This window comes from Rhododendron vialii, chromosome 5a, assembly GCF_030253575.1.
Source record: "Rhododendron vialii isolate Sample 1 chromosome 5a, ASM3025357v1".
In the NCBI taxonomy this organism is placed as follows: Eukaryota; Viridiplantae; Streptophyta; class Magnoliopsida; order Ericales; family Ericaceae; genus Rhododendron; species Rhododendron vialii.
In genome coordinates, this window is record NC_080561.1 from 29,118,567 (window position 1) to 29,137,662 (window position 19,096).

The following is a 19,096-nucleotide window of genomic DNA, read 5'->3' on the forward strand; positions in this document are numbered from 1 at the left end:
ACTATTGGAGAGGGGTGAGTTCTATTTTATATCCAACTAACTTCTAACCATTTTTTTCGTCTAAAATAACTATCCATCCGGATGCAAAATATAACTCCATTGGAGTTGCTCTAACTTGATTTGTGCACTGCTTGTTAGTGATCTGATTGACCCAGTGGCAAAACAGCGGAGTAGTAGTCTGGTGCATTCGATTTTGCAACGGGAGGAGGCCGAGCTGGCCGGTAGAATCCATTCCCATTCCGAAATCTGAGATGGAGGATCGATGGATTTGGCACTTTTCAATTGATGGCATGTATTCTGTGAGTTCGGGATATGAGTCTGCACTTAGGCTCAAGCATAGGGAGGAACATAGAGGACAAGAGAAAGGGTGAATCAAGTTCATGGGGAGATGAGAAGACGGTTTGGAATAAGGTTTGGTCAATCCCACTTCCTAATAAAATCAAACACTTTGTTTGGAAATGTATTCAGGGTATTCTCCCAGTTCGGGAAAATACGTATCGGTGCAAAGTTACTATGGAGATGATTTGCCCTATGTATTGCACTCTGATTGTGAAACTTTTCCCCATTAGTTTTTAGACTGTCGCTATGCACAAGTAGTTTGGAGGTTTTTGCCGATTGGGTTCGTACCTAGCTAGTATGAATGAAAATGCTTCTATTCTCGAGTTTAAATGAAAAAAGAAAAGGGCTTCAAAGACTTTACTCAAAAATTTCTGTCTTTGTTTTTGTGTAGAAATTAACTTAATTGAAAAAAAGCGTGACAAGGAATGCAATATTTTCCTGGGGAAAGTCGATTCACCAACCTCACTCAGCCCAACCATCCAGTTGGAATTTGATTATTCACCATGTACATGTACGAGAATCAAATTAATTAATGGCACGTTTTCACTTAGATTTGGTTATTCATTGCGTACTAGAAATGAAAATGGGATGCCGTTATTTGGACTCGAACCGAGAGAATATTATGGCTCATATAAATGTTAAGTCTAAAATTAAAAAATAATTTGGGCAAGTTTTTTTTGCCAAAATTATGGAAAATGAGTCTTCCAATATCAGTAGATTGGTAATGATTGTGTTACTTCACTCCTGTCTCTCTCAACAAGAAAAGGACATGCAAAAATATACAACTCTGTTTTCATTTGGTATTAATTATGAAGTACTCCGATGACAAACTCAAATCTACGCATAAACATATAAACTTAAGCAAATTGTTTGTTAAGCTCCGTTCAGCTAAGGTTCTTATTTGTTAAGTACTCATTTCCCGCTTTACGACAAATGTCATGCTCTCACAATACATCACATTTAATTCAAAAAATAAGTAATAATGTGGGTGTAAATTAATTTACAAGGGAGGAAATAGCCAATAGCCTTGCGAACATGAATAAAAGATTTGACTCTTTCTTGATTTGTGTAAAAAACGAACAAAATTCAATCTGGCAGGAGCTTGAGTTAAAGACTAGGGTGGGTCGTTACAGGTTTTACTCAAATTTGAATTCTTAATTAAGACAATAAAACAGGAGCAGGTGCCTTTGGACAAAATTTAAAAGTCTCTTTTGTTTATTTTGCAAAAAAAAATGTCTTTAAGTAGAGACAATTTGTTTGGACTAACTTTGTAATTTAAAGACAAAGACCATTTGCATCCAGCCAAACACCTACTCCCTTCGTCCCTAATTGAATGTCTGAATCGTAAACTTAGGTCTCTAAAAAGATGCATTTTTTTCGTTAAAAAATTCAAAAATAATTTCATAAATCAATAGATATTAATGAGTTCTTTCAAATTATGAAAAAAGTTTGAATTTTTTAACCAAATTTTTTTTTTTAATAACCTAGAGTTGCAGGCTGGACATTTATTTAGGGATGGAGGGAATATTATTTTTGTTTGTTCAAAAGCTCAAAAAAGAACCTAAAAAAATCTGCCCAGAGGCTGCTAAAATCTCCATTCACGCCCTTTTCATTTGTGTAATATTGCAATTGCAACCTATTAACCAAGCGAACATCATTTTGATTGGATATCATTTGGTATATTTCCAAAACATATTTATTTTGACAAAATACATTACAGTTGATCAGAACTCATCATTTTATTCCAAGGAAAATGTGCCTCAAATACATCTCAGACGATGTCCGATCAACATATTTTTTGACGTGTTCAATGTTTTCAGCAATATTTGAAAAGTGAATGATTAATATCATTGGAGTGGATACAAAAAGGGACGACAAATAACGGACTAGAGGATCCAGCTCATTCTCGGTAATATAATAGTGCAAATAACCAAAGTTTGTTTGCCTCTCTTCCCCTGCCCTTTGGAACCCTAGTTGTTCACTTTACCAAGTTTAACTTTTATCCTATCATCCATTCAATTGTTTCTAACTCTTGCTTAATCTATCAATTAAACCTATCGAGTCCTTAAACTTTTCAAATCAATATTTACTTTAGTCACATTTTGAATTCCCCTAACAGCCACAATTCGTTTGAAAATATTGGAGAAATAGTTATTTTCAATTGTAAACCACTATTGATCAGAAACCTATATATTTTTATAGAGACAATGTCCGTTAATTTGGTTGTTTTTTTCCCCTAAAATTAAATAATGTACTAATGTTCTTAATCGTAAAAAAGAAGAAGAAGAAGATATTTGCCTAAGATCGTATCCATACGTACACGGTATATACACACATCATTATTGTGGGGACGTTTTTCCATTCACCACCAGATCTAATGGCTAAATGAGCCTCTATGTAGACCTCAATACCAGGACAGTCGTTGTGAATATCGATCCCAAAAGTTTCAAGGACTCAATAGGTTTAATCGACAAGATTAAGGACGAAATAGAAATAAAATCTGATAGTTGAGGGGATACAAGTGGAATTTAGCCAAAGCGGGAAAGTGAAAACCTTAACCGCAGAGCCGTAGAGCGCCAAATCCCTGAAGAGAGGGTTTTGTTCCAGTGTGTGGAGTAATGGCGAACATCGCTGTCTGTGCGCGATTCAGACCTCTGAGCTCCAAAGAGAGAAGAGATCATACCGATGGCGTCTTCATTCGATCCTTGGATGCTGAAACTTTCGTTCTCAAGGTTCCTCTCTCCCATAATTCTACGTCTTCTTTATTTATATATAATACATGTATATAAATGTATGTACGTGTTACGTATTATGTATTGACATATGTATGTACAGTGGCGGATGCAGAATTTGTGTCTAGCAGGGGCCCGAATCACGTGTATTTTCATATTGATGGCAAAAAATGTATTGTTATGAGCCCATATTGCTGCTTGTGAGGTCTGAAGAAGATATGAGATTGGGTGTATGTGCGTAGACATCGCTTAATATTATACACGCAACCTAAAAAATTATTGATAACTTGAAATTTTAGGGTTTTTACCCCACAAATTGAAAATTTAAGGGATTTTTTTCACTCAAGGGACTTGTAGGGGCCAATTTCATTAAATTTTTGTTAATTAACCTGAGAATTGGTATAATAGGCGATAATATTTGGAGTGGTGCAAGAGCCCGGGTCCCCCCTTGCACCTTCTCAGGACCGCCCCTGTGTATGTATGCCACAAACTTGTACATTTGCATGTACCTATGCCCATGCATGTTTAGCGATTGCAATTCATGAAAATGTAGGATGAGAAACAAGAAGAGCACGAGTTTAGCTTCGATAGGGCATTCTACGAGGGATCTGAACAAGCCGATGTCTACGAATTCTTAGCTCTGCCAATTGTTCGAGGTATTGTTCAAATGTGTTTCGAGTTCTTTGTTTTCCAGCAGATTATTATAAGCGTTATTTTTGAATGTTAGATTCACAAAATTGAGTTATACGTATCTTCCTTGATTGCCCGATGATTCTGATGAAACAGATGCTGTTAATGGAATAAATGGGACAATCATTACATATGGACAGGTACTTGACATGTACTTCAGTCTGTTTTTGGAGTTGAGAATCTAGATGTGGAAACTCTTTTCAATCGAATAATACTCGTGGAACTGTGTACCACAGTAGACATCTATCTGTCTTTGCTGTACATGTCCACTGAGGCATGTTGTCCTGATTTTTGTCAATGTGCTATTAAGTACATCTGGGAAATGCTTTCTTCTTGACGTTCATGTGTATGCTAATCTTAACATTCCATTGGACCTGGAAAGCCCTCTATGGCTCTATTACATGCTTAACATCCAGTAAATGTCAATTGTTGCAAATGGAGTCATTCAAAGAGGTCAAAGTGCAACAAGTGATGGCTCTAGCCTCTAGGTCATTGATTTTACTAAATCATTAGCATAAATCCTTAAGGTTCCCTCTCCCACTTTTCCAGTGTTTGGATTCCTGCTGTAACATGCCTGTTAGAGTTGGGCCATTGATTTCCGTAGGATGTTTACACTTTTAGCCTTTTCGCACACTCAAGCGCAATAATGCATGTCCAAGAAGTAAGTACAGAATTACAACCACTGGATGTTATCTCTACGTAGTTCTGTGGTTTCTTCAGCCATACGCGGTTTGTGACAACTGACAAGTGACCACCAACTGCAAATGTAAGTAAGTAATTAGGCACATTAAATCATCTGACATAGAGCTTCCTCTCCCTTTCTTTAAAGGAAATTGTTCGGAAGGCATTCCGCACTGTTACTGTTGCAAAATTTTGCACTTTCTCATGTAAGTGTGGACGACTGAAGCTTGTAAATTTGGTTTATTCCCAGCAAGCTCATTTTCACATTAAATCATAAGCAATGAGATGTGAGTGTAGCTTGCTTTTTGAAATGTAGTTACTAGTCGGGGTTTAAACTTTAAAGGTAGAAGCACATAGTTATTTTCAATTGCAGACATACTATGCATATTTATTTTCCATTTGACAAACTTCCTTGTCAATTCTGTCACAGACCGGAGCAGGGAAGACATACAGCATGGAGGTGATGTATGGATACATCATGAATATATTCCAGATGTCGCAGTTATGACTCAGATTTGGCTCATACATAACCTTTTTCATCCAGGGTCCCAGCATTCTGGATTGTGATGAGAAGAAGAAAGGGTTACTCCCAAGAGTAGTGGGCGAACTTTTCACGAGCATTAAAATTGCTGAAGATATGTCGAAGTACACAATCAAATTGTCGATGGTAGAGATCGCTTCTGTTTTTATTGCACACTGCTATATGTTAGCTGGCATTGTTAGATAGAACTAATATTTATTTGTTCTCTTTTCTGGTGACCTTACAGGTGGAGATTTATATGGAGAAAGTAAGGTTTGTATCACCTAATGAGGCATTTATTTTGTTTACATGACTCTATCCAGCTTTTTAATCTGAGTTAATCATGGTTGTAGTTCTTTCTTTCAGGGACCTTTTTGATTTGTCAAAGGACAACATACAGATCAAGGAGAGTAAAGCGCAAGGAATCATCTTGTCTGGTGTAACGGAAGTGAGTTTTCTTTTCTTTCCTCATCTTTTCCTTCCTGAAAGCAATGAAAAAAACCGAAATGTGTAAGCATTGATATGCTGCTGGAAGCAAACCTTTCTCTTTTTGTTGGGGCTTTACGAGAATTTGGTTTTGAGGCTTTTGTATTAGCTTGGTTGTCTCTAAGCCCAACATGCATGGCAAAAATTTAGAACGACGACGAGAGGCTATTCATGTTTCAGTTATCCATCTGAATCTCTTGAATCTGAGGATTACTTGGATATTCTGAGGGTAGTGCAATGTGGAAGCTACCCAATGGCCTCAAAAGTTACTCATTAGCCAAATCTACCTGGCAGTAAAACCCCTGCATCCTACATCCCATACACAGTAAAACACAAACTAACTTTAAGCGGATCCCATATCTTAATGACATGGGTGTGTAATTTCACTTTCATGATATCATATGTTCTTTCACATTTCCAAAAGCCAGTCTTCCTTTTTCAGATCTCTGTATTGGACCCTGCTGATGCATCACGAGTTCTATCTGTAAGATGTCAACTGCTTGAGTGGTTTCCTCAGTTTTTATTGCATAAAGACCAGCTTCTTATATGATCTTGAAAATACAGAAGGGGATTGCCAACAGAGCAGTTGGAGAGACCCGTATCCTCCGTTTCTGTTTCCAATAGTATTTATTCGTTTTACTGTAAAGTACTCGCTGTTATTTTCTATAATCTGCTGTTAAACTTTATCATACATAGAAATGAATATGGCAAGCAGTAGAAGTCATTGTGTATACATATTCACAGTCCAGCAGGAACTAATCACTGATAAGAGGTAATCTCTTCATTATCCCCACAAAAGAAAACAGTTCTTCCTCCATCCTAATTAGCATGAGGATTGAGCTTAAGTGGTTTTTGACATCTGGTAAGTGTCTACAGGTCGAAAACGGGAAAGTTGGTTCTTGTGGACTTGGCCGGATCTGAGAAAATCGAGAAGACTGGGGCTGAAGGAATAGTTCTTGAAGAAGCCAAGACAATCAATAAGTCACTTTCTGCTCTTGGCAATGTAATCAATGCATTGACCAGCAGCACACCTAGCAAAGCGAATCATATTCCATATCGCGATTCTAAGATCACTAGGATTCTACAAGATGCTCTTGTTAGTTTCTTCACATCACTTCCTTCTTCCTATATCCTTTTCAATTTGTTTTTGAGGCCACTTGTTCTCATGTCACAGGGAGGGAACTCCCGAACTGCATTACTGTGTTGTTGTTCACCAAGCCCTTCTAATGCGTCAGAAAGCCTGTCCACCCTGCGTTTTGGTGCAAGGTATCTCATGAACAGGTTGCTGGAAAGCATTATAGTTATCCTGCAAGCATTGAGTTGTTTGTAACTTCCATCCTAAGTTATATAGGGTTATAGTGGCAGTACCACTGGACTATTTTTAGCTTGGTTCATGCAAGTAAAAGGTACTGTGAGATCATTTTTTTAGGGTTGATTTTCCCTTTCAAGCAATATACGTTCTTATTAACTCAAATTACCAAACAAAAATCAAGAAATTTAACCTGCATACTTGTTTAGATATTTAAAGGGTGGGGACTTGCACTCTTTGTATCATTTTTGGTCCGTTGATTTTTTCTTGTTTCACTTTGCAAATTAGTGATATCTAATTCGAACTTCAGGAACTTTTTGTCGATATGTGAAATTGTACCTGTACTCTTCTTATTAGTCGATGTAACTTTTAGACACGCTTTTTTTTTTTTCCCAACCCACCCCCCACCCCCCACCCCCGCCCCTTCATTAAAGGAAATGGACAATTTATAACCTTTTGAGCAGGGCAAAGCATATAAAGGCATCGCCACATGTCAGCTGCAAGGACGATAAATACACCAAGAAGATTGGAGCTCCAACTCCTCCGCCTGCAGATGAGTGCTGTCAGAGAATTCTAGAAAAAGTAAGACAATACTTTTGAACTTCTGTTCGTGGACTGAGAATTGTCTATAAGCAAGTTTACTTCGTGCATACAGCTGAGGGACATAATGGATGTTGAAGACGTGAATTTACTTGAGGAGTGCTTCATACAAGAGGGTATTCTCTTCGATATCAACTCAGTAGAAGACTTGGAATCAGCTTACGAAGACGTTACATGCCGAACAATTTCCTCATTGCAACAAGCTGTAGAAGAACTTGTCGTCACTGGCGAAGAGGTAAGAGGAAGAAGTAATTGCTTTGAGAAAAAGTTCATTCTATTTAGTTTTCAAGTCTTGAATCCGGAAAAGAATTACAACAGAGGCAAAAGGTAAACCTGATATTGAATCTGGTATAACTGAAGTTCTAATGTTCGATTTTGGTGTTCTATGTACCGTAACTATCCTTTTGTCTTTTTGAAGCTTATGAGAGAGAACAAAGCTCTCAAGGCCAGATTGGAAGCTGCTGAAAGATCTCTTGAGCTTCGCGAAGGGTATGGGGAAAGAATGAGCTTTGTTGATATGATTAAAGACTTTGGATTCTTCATCCCATGGTTTGGATCTGTCTTTCATGTCAACACGGTGGAATGATATCTCCATCAGTCTTGGGACATGTAGTGGTACAGTCCGAAAAAGAATTGCACTTCTTTACTTTCATTCGTGTTACTGAAATGAAGAAGGTTGAAAACTAGTTCTGTTTTCGCCGGCTAAAGCAAAACATGTGGAAAAAAAATCAAAGAGAAGAATAGAGGTTCACCAAAGTGACTCAAGTGAGTACATTCTTTGATGAGTTTTTTTTGGTTCGCAAGCCATTCTGTATGTGTATATTGCTAATGCGTCTAGGTTCTACATATTTCAAATAAGTTCCTGAACAACTTTGGTAAATCAAAAGATGCATAGAGACTAAAGAATGCAGGATCTGGGAAACTCTTCGGTAGACTTTCCGAGGTTTTAAGAGCTGCCAAATCTGGCCTTGGCAAAAATCAGGCAGTCATCACAAGAAATAGGTAGGAAAGGAATCGCTTCCACCTGCAAATATCAATTTTGTCTCTCTCTATAAATTGAAGGGTTCTCAGGGTTGCAAGGTAAATATTTGATAAGGGAATTTTGGGTAAAGGATCTCCCTCATTGGAAATTTTTGTTGGTTAGTTATGATGAAAGTTTTTTTTTTCTTTTCGATTGGCTAGGATGAAAGTTGTTGCGATATTTTTCCTCATTTTGTTTTCAATGTGTTTTTTTTTTCCTGATAATAAATGGAATAACTTGATCTCATTGCGGCCATAATTCTGTTGACAATGTCCGTTTCATAAGTTATAGAAGCTCCAACTCTGACGCTTTGAGTCCTTTTTACGGACGGAATAGACATTAGTCACTAGGTGTGGGAGATGATCTTATGAAAGGTTGCTGCGTAGATTGACTAAGCAAGAGTCATCAGCAGGCTGCTGTGCCTGCTAAATGGTCGTTGTCCCTAGCTAAAAATGTGATCCGAACCGTTGTCATATGTGTTTAATGAAGTTAATAAAATGAAACAATCCGAACCGTTATCACATGTCTTTGGCTGAGGAGTGCTCAAGTGGCTTGCTTGTGGTGGTGGCTTGTCTTCTATTTTTTTGTGTGTGTGTGTTGTTTTTGTATTTTTTCTGCTCACACATTCACACTGTGTTTTGTTCCTTAGGCTTCAAGGCATTCGCATGTCATCCGGCGCCCTTTGCGCCCTCTATCTTAGGCAATAGCACAGTTGTGTTTTGTTTTATGTCTGTTAAACCCTTGTACTCTTTTCTTTTCACGTATATATGTTCTTCTTCGATGCAAAAAAAAAATAATGAAACAATCCAAGAGTATTTACTTTCTTTCATTTTTTCCGTTTATTTTTCAGGCTCCTCCAATCACTTTTGATGCATCCGAAATTCGTGGTTTTTTACAGTAATTCCGACCTTTTCTTTGGAGCAAAGTAATATCATCATAAAATAAAATAAAAAGTAGCAATATGCACCTTCCTCTTTCCGACCTTTTCTATTGCTAACCGTGAAAGCAAAATTCATTTTTTGCTTTCAAAATTGAAATTCTGGTTGGTCCCATTTGCTTTTGAGGGTTTTTTGAATTCCTTAATTGCCCTGCCCTGCCCATACATATTACTTTTTCTACCCAAACACGTCCTTGTCTTCTAATTTCATATCACTCCATAAACGTCACTTACTTGGAGGTTGTTAAGGGGTGGGTGTCAATCTGTTCACTGAAGATGAAATCCCATGCATATATGTTGGAATACTCCAAATAAAGAGTAATTTTAAAGAGACATATATTAACTGCATGCCCCTGCTAAAAAATTGTGTTCCCCTAAAAAACCAATGGGATGGAGAGGGTACCCGTCGCAGCGGAATTCACAAAAGATTACGATGTAGGATAAAAATGGAGAGTTTTTGTATTTTATTTTTATTGTTTTAGAATAAGATTTTGAATAGGAATATTTTCGTTTAGGTTAGAGTTATTAACTTTTTGTATTCAGTTTGATTTTGATTTCTACATTTATTAGGATTCTTGGTCTACAAGATTAGGATTTTATTTTAATTAATTAGAAAATATATTTTCTTTAATGCCGTTTGTTTTGGCATGATTTAAGATTTCTTTTACAGTAGGATTTTTAGGGTTAGGGTCTTCTGAAAAGGGCCGTAACCTATTCAATTATTCAACTTTTTAAAACTTTTACATCATCAAGAAACTCTGAATATTATTGATGCAAAAGTTTTAAAAAGTTGAATAGGTTACAACCCTTTTTATAGAACCATAACCTTAGAAATCTTACTGTAAAAGAAATCTTAAATCATGCCAAAATAAGCGGCATTAAAGAAAAGATATTTCCTAATTAATTAAAATAAAATCCTAATTCTTGTAGACCAAGAATCCTAATAAAAGTAGAAATCAAAGTCAAACTGAATACAGAAAGTTAATAATTCTAACCTAAACGAAAATATTCTCAGTCAAAATCTTATTCTAAAACAATGAAAATAAAATACAAAAACTCTCAATTTTTGTCCTACATCAGAAATCCAATGTACGAGGCTTTGGTTTTCACAAAAATTACAGAGATTTGATGTGGCCAACCTTATTCGCTCGTGCTAAATAAAAGACTCCTCATTTTTTAAATCCGTGAAGCGTATAGTCTAGCTGCAGCATCCATATTAAGATGCCTCCTAATGACAAGAATGCTACTCTGCCACATCATTGTGGCTGCAATCATCGAAACTTTCATGTCTTTTTTTTTTTTTTTTTACTTTGATCTAATATAACCACATGATGCATACAAAGGATGTATCGGTAAATAGTACAAGGATTCCATTGGTTTGGGGTTCCTCAAGTCTAAAGCAAACTTTTGCCGCACTCCAAAAAGGAAACTTTACAAGAGTGGTGGGTACTGGTTGGTACTCAGTTACTCAATACACAACGACAGCAACCAGCCAAGCTCTGTTTCCACAAGCCATGGCTCTCAAGATCTGTGTCCTTCTAACCATCACCTTATGCTCACTCTTCTTCCGTCCTACCAATTCCATTGACTTCAATTTCCCAGCAATTTTCAACTTCGGCGATTCGAATTCCGACACGGGCGGCCTTGTTGCCGGGGTTGGAGACCGCCTCGACCCTCCAAACGGGCAGATTCACTTCCAAAAACCATCCGGAAGGTTCTGCGATGGCCGCCTCATCGTAGATTTTTTGAGTAATTTCGTTGCCCTTAGTTGAAAATTTTCTCTTCATTGACAGACTATGGTTTTAAGCAGTTGGATTTTTCAACATTGGTAACACCTCTGTTTTCTTCGTTTTTATTCCCTTGTTTACTCTGTTTTCGTGATATCTACGAACGTTGGGATCCTCAGTGCATTTGGCAACCTCTCTATCAAAATTCTGCGTCCGCAAATGCTTGATGTCCTCCCTATCAGACCAAGTTTCTAACAGAATATGTTCAACCGAATCTGATGAAAAATAAGATTAAGGATTGTAGATAGCCGTAAATGTTGCTATACCAGCTGTTTGCTTAAGGATTGTAGATAGCCGTAAATGTTGCTATACCAGAATAAGATTTAGGATTGTAGATAGCCGTAAATGTTGCTATACCAGCTGTTCGCTTATTCTTGATGCTTATTTACTGGGTGCCCTTTCCGTGTTTGATAATATGCCTTTTTCCTGTGTGTTTTTTTCATTTCAGTGGATGCAATGGACATGCCATTTCTGAACCCATATTTGGATTCAATCGGGCTGCCTAGTTTCCGAAAAGGGTGCAACTTCGCAGCAGCAGGGTCTACCATTCTTCCACCGACTGGATCGTCTGCATTCCCATTTTCATTTGGGATTCAGGTGGCTCAGTTTTTAAGATTCAAGGCTCGGGTGCTCGAACTGCTCAAAAGTACGTTCATTTTGAATTTTGCAATTTGCAAAAACATGTTGCCTTTTTTTTTTTTTATAAGTGCAAAGAATGCTTTCAGAAAGGTTGGAAGTACTAACGTTTTTGTTCTTCTTTGTGTTTGAGTCATGGTGCAGACAAGAAACTTGACAGGTACTTGCCTGCAGCAGATTATTTTGCAAAGGGGCTTTACATGTTTGACATAGGCCAGAATGATCTCGCTGGTGCCTTTTACTCCAAGCCATTGGATCAAATTCTTGCTTCGATTCCAACAATTTTAGCAGAATTTGAAGCTGGAATTAATGTAAGTGGTTTTTTTCCCCCTCTCGGAAACTCGGGGGTGCAATTGACTAGAATACGCGCTTGATGCTGTTTCATACGCAGTTTTGAAGACAAACTGTATCTCCGATCGTCCTACATTTTCGTCATTTATGTGCGACACCGAAATGGGACAAGTAGAACAGGAGAGATGTGGTATAGGTAAGCTAGATGGTCCGGATCGTGCAATTAGTCATGTTTCTTTGGCTGAGAAGGGTAGGCAGGATTCGTTATCCCGGAAAATGATCCCGGATTACTTATTGAAATGGGAAAAGTAGGACACAGGAGGTATGGTATTCCTAGGCCAAATTGTGGAGTTGATCGTGTTGGTTGGTATCCCGGGTTAAGTTATCCCGAGGACACAAGAGGTATGGTATTACTTATTGAGATGGAAAAGTAGGACACAGGAGGTATGGTTTGGTATCCCGGGTTAAGTTATCCTGAGGAGGGCAATTTAGTATCTTGGAGAATTTAGTCGAAAACTTATCCACGGTCAAGTTGTCCCACTTGGGGAATAATTTATTTATTTATTTATTTTTGTATTGCCAATTTGTGACTACCAAATGCTAGATCACTTTATCCTGGGGTTATTTAGTTTGATCTTGACCTTTATCTTGCTGATCAAACGCGAACAAGATATTGCTTAGGACTACCTATCAGCACATTAATAGTCCAACAAATCAATCAGGACCTTTATGCTATTCAAGTTAACAAACAATTCCATCACAATTCTCATAAAATTTCATGCAACCATTATGATTGAACTACTTTCTTGTGTTTTTTGTCCAACTTTTGTTTCTGCAGAAATTATATGACCAAGGGGCAAGGAATTTCTGGCTTCACAATACGGGTCCGCTCGGATGTTTGGCTCAGAATGTTGCGAATTTCGGAAGCGATCCATCAACGCTCGATGAACTAGGATGTGTGAGCTCCCATAACCAAGCCGCAAGGCTTCTCAATCTGCAGCTCCATGCGCTGTGTAAGAAATTGCAAAGCCAATACTCAGATGCGAATGTCACATATGTTGACATATTCACAATCAAGTCTAACCTCATCATGAACTATTCTCGTTACGGTGAGTACAAACCTAGAGCAAGTAATAAATTTTACTTGCATTTTGATGCCAAGAACTTGAACATAAGTGAAACTCCAATGCATTCTTCCATATTTCTTGTTTTACCGATTTAAGCAAAATTTCAACCAGAGGGGTCTGTGATGTGCATATGTAACGCTTCGAATTTTGGGTACGTTAAATAAGACATTTTATTATTAAAACGAAGTGAGTCTAGCTCATTATTACATCGTAAACCTTACAAAAGTACTTTTATTCAAATAACGGAGGGAACTAGGGTTCCTATCTACTGTTCCGCTTCTTCCTCCATCCTGGCTAGCTCCTCGGCTCCGAAGGCCTCCAAGGTGTACATCTCACCCTGTTCATCTATGAGGTCTGACACATTATACCGGCATCACCACCAATATAATATGTCAGGGTCACCAAAAGGTAACATCATGAGCTACAACGCTCAATAGGAATATCTTACCCACCAACCTTAAACTTACAATCAAAAGGTTATAAAAACACATCGATTTCCACATGATACGTGTATACACAGCTATAAAAGACAATATCAATAACACATCCGCAATCGCTATATAACTATCGTTGGTGTCCAAGATTCTCTGAGTTTCTCCTACGCGACTCGTCGTAGACCGTGTCAACATTTTCATTTACAAATCAACCTTTCAAAAATCATTTTTAACACACCCAACCTCGGTTCCGCCGTTCCAGGTTCCCGAGTATCCTCACAATGGCTCCGCCGCACCGGGTTCCCATTGGCACACAAAATCTTGCATTGGCTCCTCTCCGCGGATAACCAAGCCATACCTCACCATGGTTCCGCCGGTCCGGGTTCCCATGGGAACGCACACAACCTCACAATGGTTTCGCTATTCCGGATCTCCATTGGAACACACACAACTTCACAATGGTTCCGCTTTTCCCGGATTCCCATTGGAACACACACAACCTCACAATGGTTCCGCTATTCCAGATCTCCATTGGAACACACACAACCTCACAATGGTTCCGCTTTTTCCGGATCTCCATTGGAACACACACAACCTCACAATGGTTCCGTTTTTCCCGGATTCCCATTGGAACACACACAACCTCACAATGGTTCTGCTATTCCGGATCTCCATTGGAACACACACAACCTCACAATGGTTTCGCTTTTCCCGGATCTCCATTGGAACACACACAACCTCACAATGGTTCTGTTTTTTCCGGATTTTCATTGGAACACACACACACCTCACACAATGGGCAAGTCCGGCCTCATTGCGGATTTCAAAACTTTTCACCATTTTCAAATGTTTCTTTTACACACGCACACAACTCACATAATGCCACCCAAAACTGGTCATTATGTTGTTTCAAAATATTTCCTTCCTCGAAAACATTTCCCTTCATTAACCACACCCTAGGTGTCATGTTTCTACTTTCTCGGTTCTCGTATCTCGTTTACATGCAAAGACTCCACGGTAGGACAAAAATAAGCATGAATCATTCTAACAAAATCATTTACTTATCACGCTTAATCACCACTTATAGCATAACGCCACATGTACGGACGCCTTTGGAGTGAAATCACTTATGCTTTATCACACCACAAGTAATACAAGCAATTCATATATATATATGCATGCTCATAATCATCTCAAGATCAAAATACAAATACTTATAAACAAACAATAAGTTCTATCTTAGCAATTCAAAGCAACAACGTTATACTTGAGTAAGTAAGTAAATAAAGATAACCTACTTTATACTTGGGGTGGACGATAAGGAGATCCTACCTTACTTCTTGGCGGTAGTCGGCTACGGAAGGTTAGTCGGTTATCGACGGAGTAACCTTCTACGGTAGTTCCCGGTAGCTTCGAAAGAGAAAGGTTTCTCTCGAAACTTCTACTTGACTAACACTACTCTAATTTATGGATCGAAGGGTGGTCGAGTGGCGGTTTAGTGGCGGCCTTGGATGAGTTTCTTTGAAGAACTCAAGAACCACTCAAGAACATGAAGAACAAAGAAAGAACAAAGGAATTTCTAGAGAGAGAAGTTGAGGATTGGAAAGGTGTGAGTTCAAAGCTTGAAATGGCTTGCTATTTATAGGCAAAATCTTGGGCTCTCCCTCTCCTCTCATGGCCGGCCCTCTCTCTCTCCAAATCCTCCATGGATTTGCTCCATTAAGTCATCAAATCACCTCACATGTCAAGCCATGCCTTGTCCAATCATATCCTAGGTGTAAGGCTATAGAATCAAGTAAGATCTTAGGCTTTTTAGGTAATTATAATCTAGGTCTAGCTTGTAGTCAAAATCTTAGGCTAATAAAGGCTAGGATAATGGCCCATCATAGGTTGTCATTAGGCAAAATAGACTTAGGCCTAATAAAGTAGCTTGCATGGCTAGGTTAGTCCTTGGATTGGACTATGGGAGATTTGTTGGAAGGAAAGGAGACAAGGGGTACAAGATTTGGTCTAAAACAATAATGGAAGGACAAATGGGAGATAGATTTAGGCTAGGAAGAAATATATCACCAAGGATTTGAAAAGATGAGAAAGATTATGGAAGTACAACAAAATCTCTCTCTCTCTCTCTCTCGGCCCTCTCCTCTCTCTCTCTCTCTCTCTCTCTCTCTCTCTCTCTCTCTCTCTCTCTTTCTCTCTCTCCTAGTACACTACATACATATATATACCTATATACAAGAAAGAATAAGAAAGTACCAAAGTACAAGATTTTCTAAATCCAAATCCCATTAAAGAAATCCAATTAGGCACATGTCTCTTTAAATAAAATAACTAGTGTACTAATGTACTCTAGGAAGATAAACTCCCCAATAAACTAATCCAATTGGGTACAAAACCCCAATATAAAATAATAAAAGAGGTACTTTAAGAATCTTAGGCCTTAAAGGCTACTAAGGCTAATAAGTACTTTACATAATAAAATATTATTTACTTTATCACATGGGGTTTAAGAAAAAGACTAGTTTAATACACCCATGTACTTGGTAGGAAGACTAAACCTTTTACCCAATGGATAATAAATCTCCTAACTTTTATTGTCCAATGGACAATAGTTAAAAGGAAACTTTTATTGTAAAATAATCAAAAAGTACTTTAAAGCATGTGACAAAAGCCCTATATTTAAATATAGGTGTGGTACCAAGTACCCCAATTAAATAAAAGGCTAGAATTCTCCCAATTAGTTTATAATAGAGTACAAGTACTAGTTTAATAAATAAAGTACTTGGAAATCTAAGGTTTAGATATTCCCCAATAGTTTAATGCATAAAAGTACATGGGAATCCAAATCTTGATTAGTAAAATAAAACTTTGTACTTTGTTGGAAGATTTGGGCTATTACCCAATGGATAATAATTTTCCTAGCGGTTAATAACCAAAGGATAATAGAAGTACAAATACTTTTATACTTAAAATAAGACTTTGAAAAGGCTACATGTACTTTTAGTCAAATATAATAATGAAAAGCTTATTGTCCAATTGGCAAAAATTACCCTAACAATATGGACCAATGGGTAAAAGCAAAAGGTTCAAGAGGTTCAAAAGGTCCAAAAGGTTCATCTAGTAACTAGGTGAGTTGGGTTGCTCGGTTCCTCCAAGTAGTCGGTTAGAAACTAACTAAATTGGTCAAGTAGGGTTTCTAGTCGAAAGTTTAACCAATGACCAAAATCTAACTACGACGAAAATCAAGAAATCATGTAGCCACTCAAGAGAAAATAAGTAATTCAAATAAAATTCAAATATTGGACGAAATTTTTACTGACCAAAATTCAGGGTTGTTACAGCATAGGTCCATGGTACGAGTGTTGTGCAACCATTATCGGCTCTACCTTGGATTCGGTTATTTGATATCAACCTTTCACATTCCTCGTCTTGATGAGCAAGTGTCCCATGTAAATATGCTAGTTGATCGGACATCGATAGTTATTATGATCGAAATACATTTGTATTGAAAACAAAAACCCAGCAAGGAAAGATTTCGAAAATAAATTAACATCAAATATTTGGGTAACTTGTCACAATAATTCGCACCATTTCTTTGCATTCCACTCACTAATTCGTGACTAATTAGAATAACACTTAACTGATAACTAACTCCTTCAACTAATTAGAGCTGATCACTGCTGCAGTGCACAATGTGCACATACCCTTTCCATAACAATTCACATTGGGTACTATATCTTTTTCATTTTATTTCTCCTAATGACTATCAATCTACAGGATTTGAACAACCGATAATGGCATGCTGTGGCTACGGAGGATTGCCATTGAACTACGACAATATAGTACGCTGTGGCCAAACGAAAGTCGTGAATGGGAGTTCGGTCACGGCCAAAGGGTGCAGCGATAGCACTGAGTACGTGAATTGGGACGGGATTCATTACACTGAAGCTGCAAACCAGTACGTGTCCTCACAAATTCTCACTGGAAAATACTCTGACCCGTCTTTCTCTGATCAGATGCCTTTCCTTCTTAAGCTCAAGTTCTAAAATATTATGTAACCGTTATACGCAAAATTTGATTGATTTATTCTTTACACAAATTTTTAGTCTCGGAAAAAAGGTCTCATAAATGGATTTGGTGCAATTGATCCAAAAAATAGTAATAATGGAGTTGATGCAAGTGAAGTTTGAATTCAGGGATGCAGCTTCTTTGGTAATTTCTTCACTTCTTTATTGTCAACACTCGAGGCGTGAGTGGTGATGCTCGGGCGTGCTAGGATCGAATTGCAATCCACATTTGATATTGGTGTGGATGTTGTTATCTGACTATTAATGTAACGAAATTATGTGACTTTATGGGTTAAACCCCAAGTGGTTCTTATTTTGCCTCAATTCAGGGGACTTCAGAGTTCCAAACTGTCGTTGGAAATGGTATAAACTAAGTAGCTTGAAGAACAAATCATAAAATTGAACTCAAACCGAAATAGAAAACTTCATCATCATTGACACAACAAGCTTTGAAATGAAAATTTCATGGAAATGTAACGGTTCTAGCTGGGCTAGCGTAAGATGATGAAAATGAAAGGTACAAGTTCTGCTGGCTAGATTGACTTGCAATGAGGCTGCCATTTGTGGTGAAGTGGAAGCAATGGAAGCTGCCTTTTCTGAATCCTTACCTGAATACAATTGAGGCGCCGAGTTTTAAGACAAGATGCAATTTCATAGCTACAGGTGCCGAGTTTTAAGATTAGAATATGGCTTGATTTGTACCCCAAAAAAGGAAGGAGGTCTTGGTTTTAGGGCTTTAAAGGATTGGAATATGGCTGCAATGTCGAAGCTCTTATGGGCTATTGCTAAGAAGGCAGACACTTCATGGATCAGGTGGATCCATACTTAAGTTCTCAAAGGGCAATGCTTGTGGTCCATGGCAATTCCTCCCTCTGCTTCTTGGACAATCAGAAAGATATTTGGGTTGCGAAGCCTGGTTCAACCATGGATTAGGTCTATTATTGGAGATGGGCAGGATACGTTTCTGTGGTTTGACAACTGGCACCCCTTGGGGCCTCTCAAATATAGGTATGAAGGCAGGTTGAATGACAATTTGAGAAGGAATTTACATTTTGAAGTTGCTTCCATCATTAGGAATGGTTTGGTATTCATTCCTATTTTTTGAAAATTCTGAAAATAAAAACAGAAAACAGAAAACATAAGTGCTACCAAACATAGCCTTTTTGTAGAGCAAGAAGTGTAAATTCCTACCGGAACAGATCATGTTTAATATACTTACACTCCCTTTCTTGGCATGACTTCTAAAAAAGATAGCAACACCATGTCCATTGATACGTTCATATCATTCGTGCTTATCCTGATGTTCATAGCATTTAACCAACGCTGGATGAGCCCTCACTCGTCATTGTCAAATCAGTACATCCGTCCTTAAGATTGACATGGTCTTCAAATACTGACTCATCAAATTGGTACATATTGTAATACTTCCGAAAAAAGGC

The 19,096-nt window shown here is 37.9% G+C and overlaps 2 protein-coding genes across 2 annotated transcripts; both read left to right on the plus strand.

Moving 5' to 3' along the window:
• The first annotated feature begins 2,931 nt into the window (after positions 1 to 2,931).
• On the plus strand, positions 2,932 to 8,501 carry LOC131327356 (kinesin-like protein KIN-1). Its single transcript, XM_058360472.1, has 15 exons — positions 2,932 to 3,071; positions 3,625 to 3,727; positions 3,858 to 3,901; positions 4,873 to 4,902; positions 4,987 to 5,109; positions 5,210 to 5,235; positions 5,329 to 5,410; positions 5,891 to 5,932; positions 6,013 to 6,046; positions 6,145 to 6,220; positions 6,325 to 6,544; positions 6,623 to 6,714; positions 7,222 to 7,339; positions 7,413 to 7,592; positions 7,776 to 8,501. The coding sequence occupies exons 1-15, from the start codon at positions 2,958 to 2,960 to the stop codon at positions 7,941 to 7,943; spliced, it is 1,452 nt and encodes a 483-aa protein (XP_058216455.1). The 5' UTR covers positions 2,932 to 2,957; the 3' UTR covers positions 7,944 to 8,501.
• Positions 8,502 to 10,621: 2,120 nt separating this feature from the next.
• On the plus strand, positions 10,622 to 17,940 carry LOC131327357 (GDSL esterase/lipase At1g54790). Its single transcript, XM_058360473.1, has 5 exons — positions 10,622 to 11,064; positions 11,551 to 11,748; positions 11,883 to 12,049; positions 12,868 to 13,138; positions 17,368 to 17,940. The coding sequence occupies exons 1-5, from the start codon at positions 10,644 to 10,646 to the stop codon at positions 17,634 to 17,636; spliced, it is 1,326 nt and encodes a 441-aa protein (XP_058216456.1). The 5' UTR covers positions 10,622 to 10,643; the 3' UTR covers positions 17,637 to 17,940.
• Positions 17,941 to 19,096: the final 1,156 nt, after the last annotated feature.

Bases quoted from the DNA above. Each gene is read 5' to 3' on its own strand.
- LOC131327356 (XM_058360472.1), top strand. From the start codon at position 2,958: ATGGCGAACATCGCTGTCTGTGCGCGATTCAGACCTCTGAGCTCCAAA. The intron at 5,411-5,890 runs GTGAGTTTTCTT...TTCCTTTTTCAG, and splicing joins TCTTGTCTGGTGTAACGGAA to ATCTCTGTATTGGACCCTGC. The intron at 5,933-6,012 runs GTAAGATGTCAA...TTGAAAATACAG, and splicing joins ATGCATCACGAGTTCTATCT to AAGGGGATTGCCAACAGAGC.
- LOC131327357 (XM_058360473.1), top strand. From the start codon at position 10,644: ATGATGCATACAAAGGATGTATCGGTAAATAGTACAAGGATTCCATTG. The intron at 11,065-11,550 runs GTAATTTCGTTG...TTTTCATTTCAG, and splicing joins CCTCATCGTAGATTTTTTGA to TGGATGCAATGGACATGCCA. The intron at 11,749-11,882 runs GTACGTTCATTT...GTCATGGTGCAG, and splicing joins GGTGCTCGAACTGCTCAAAA to ACAAGAAACTTGACAGGTAC.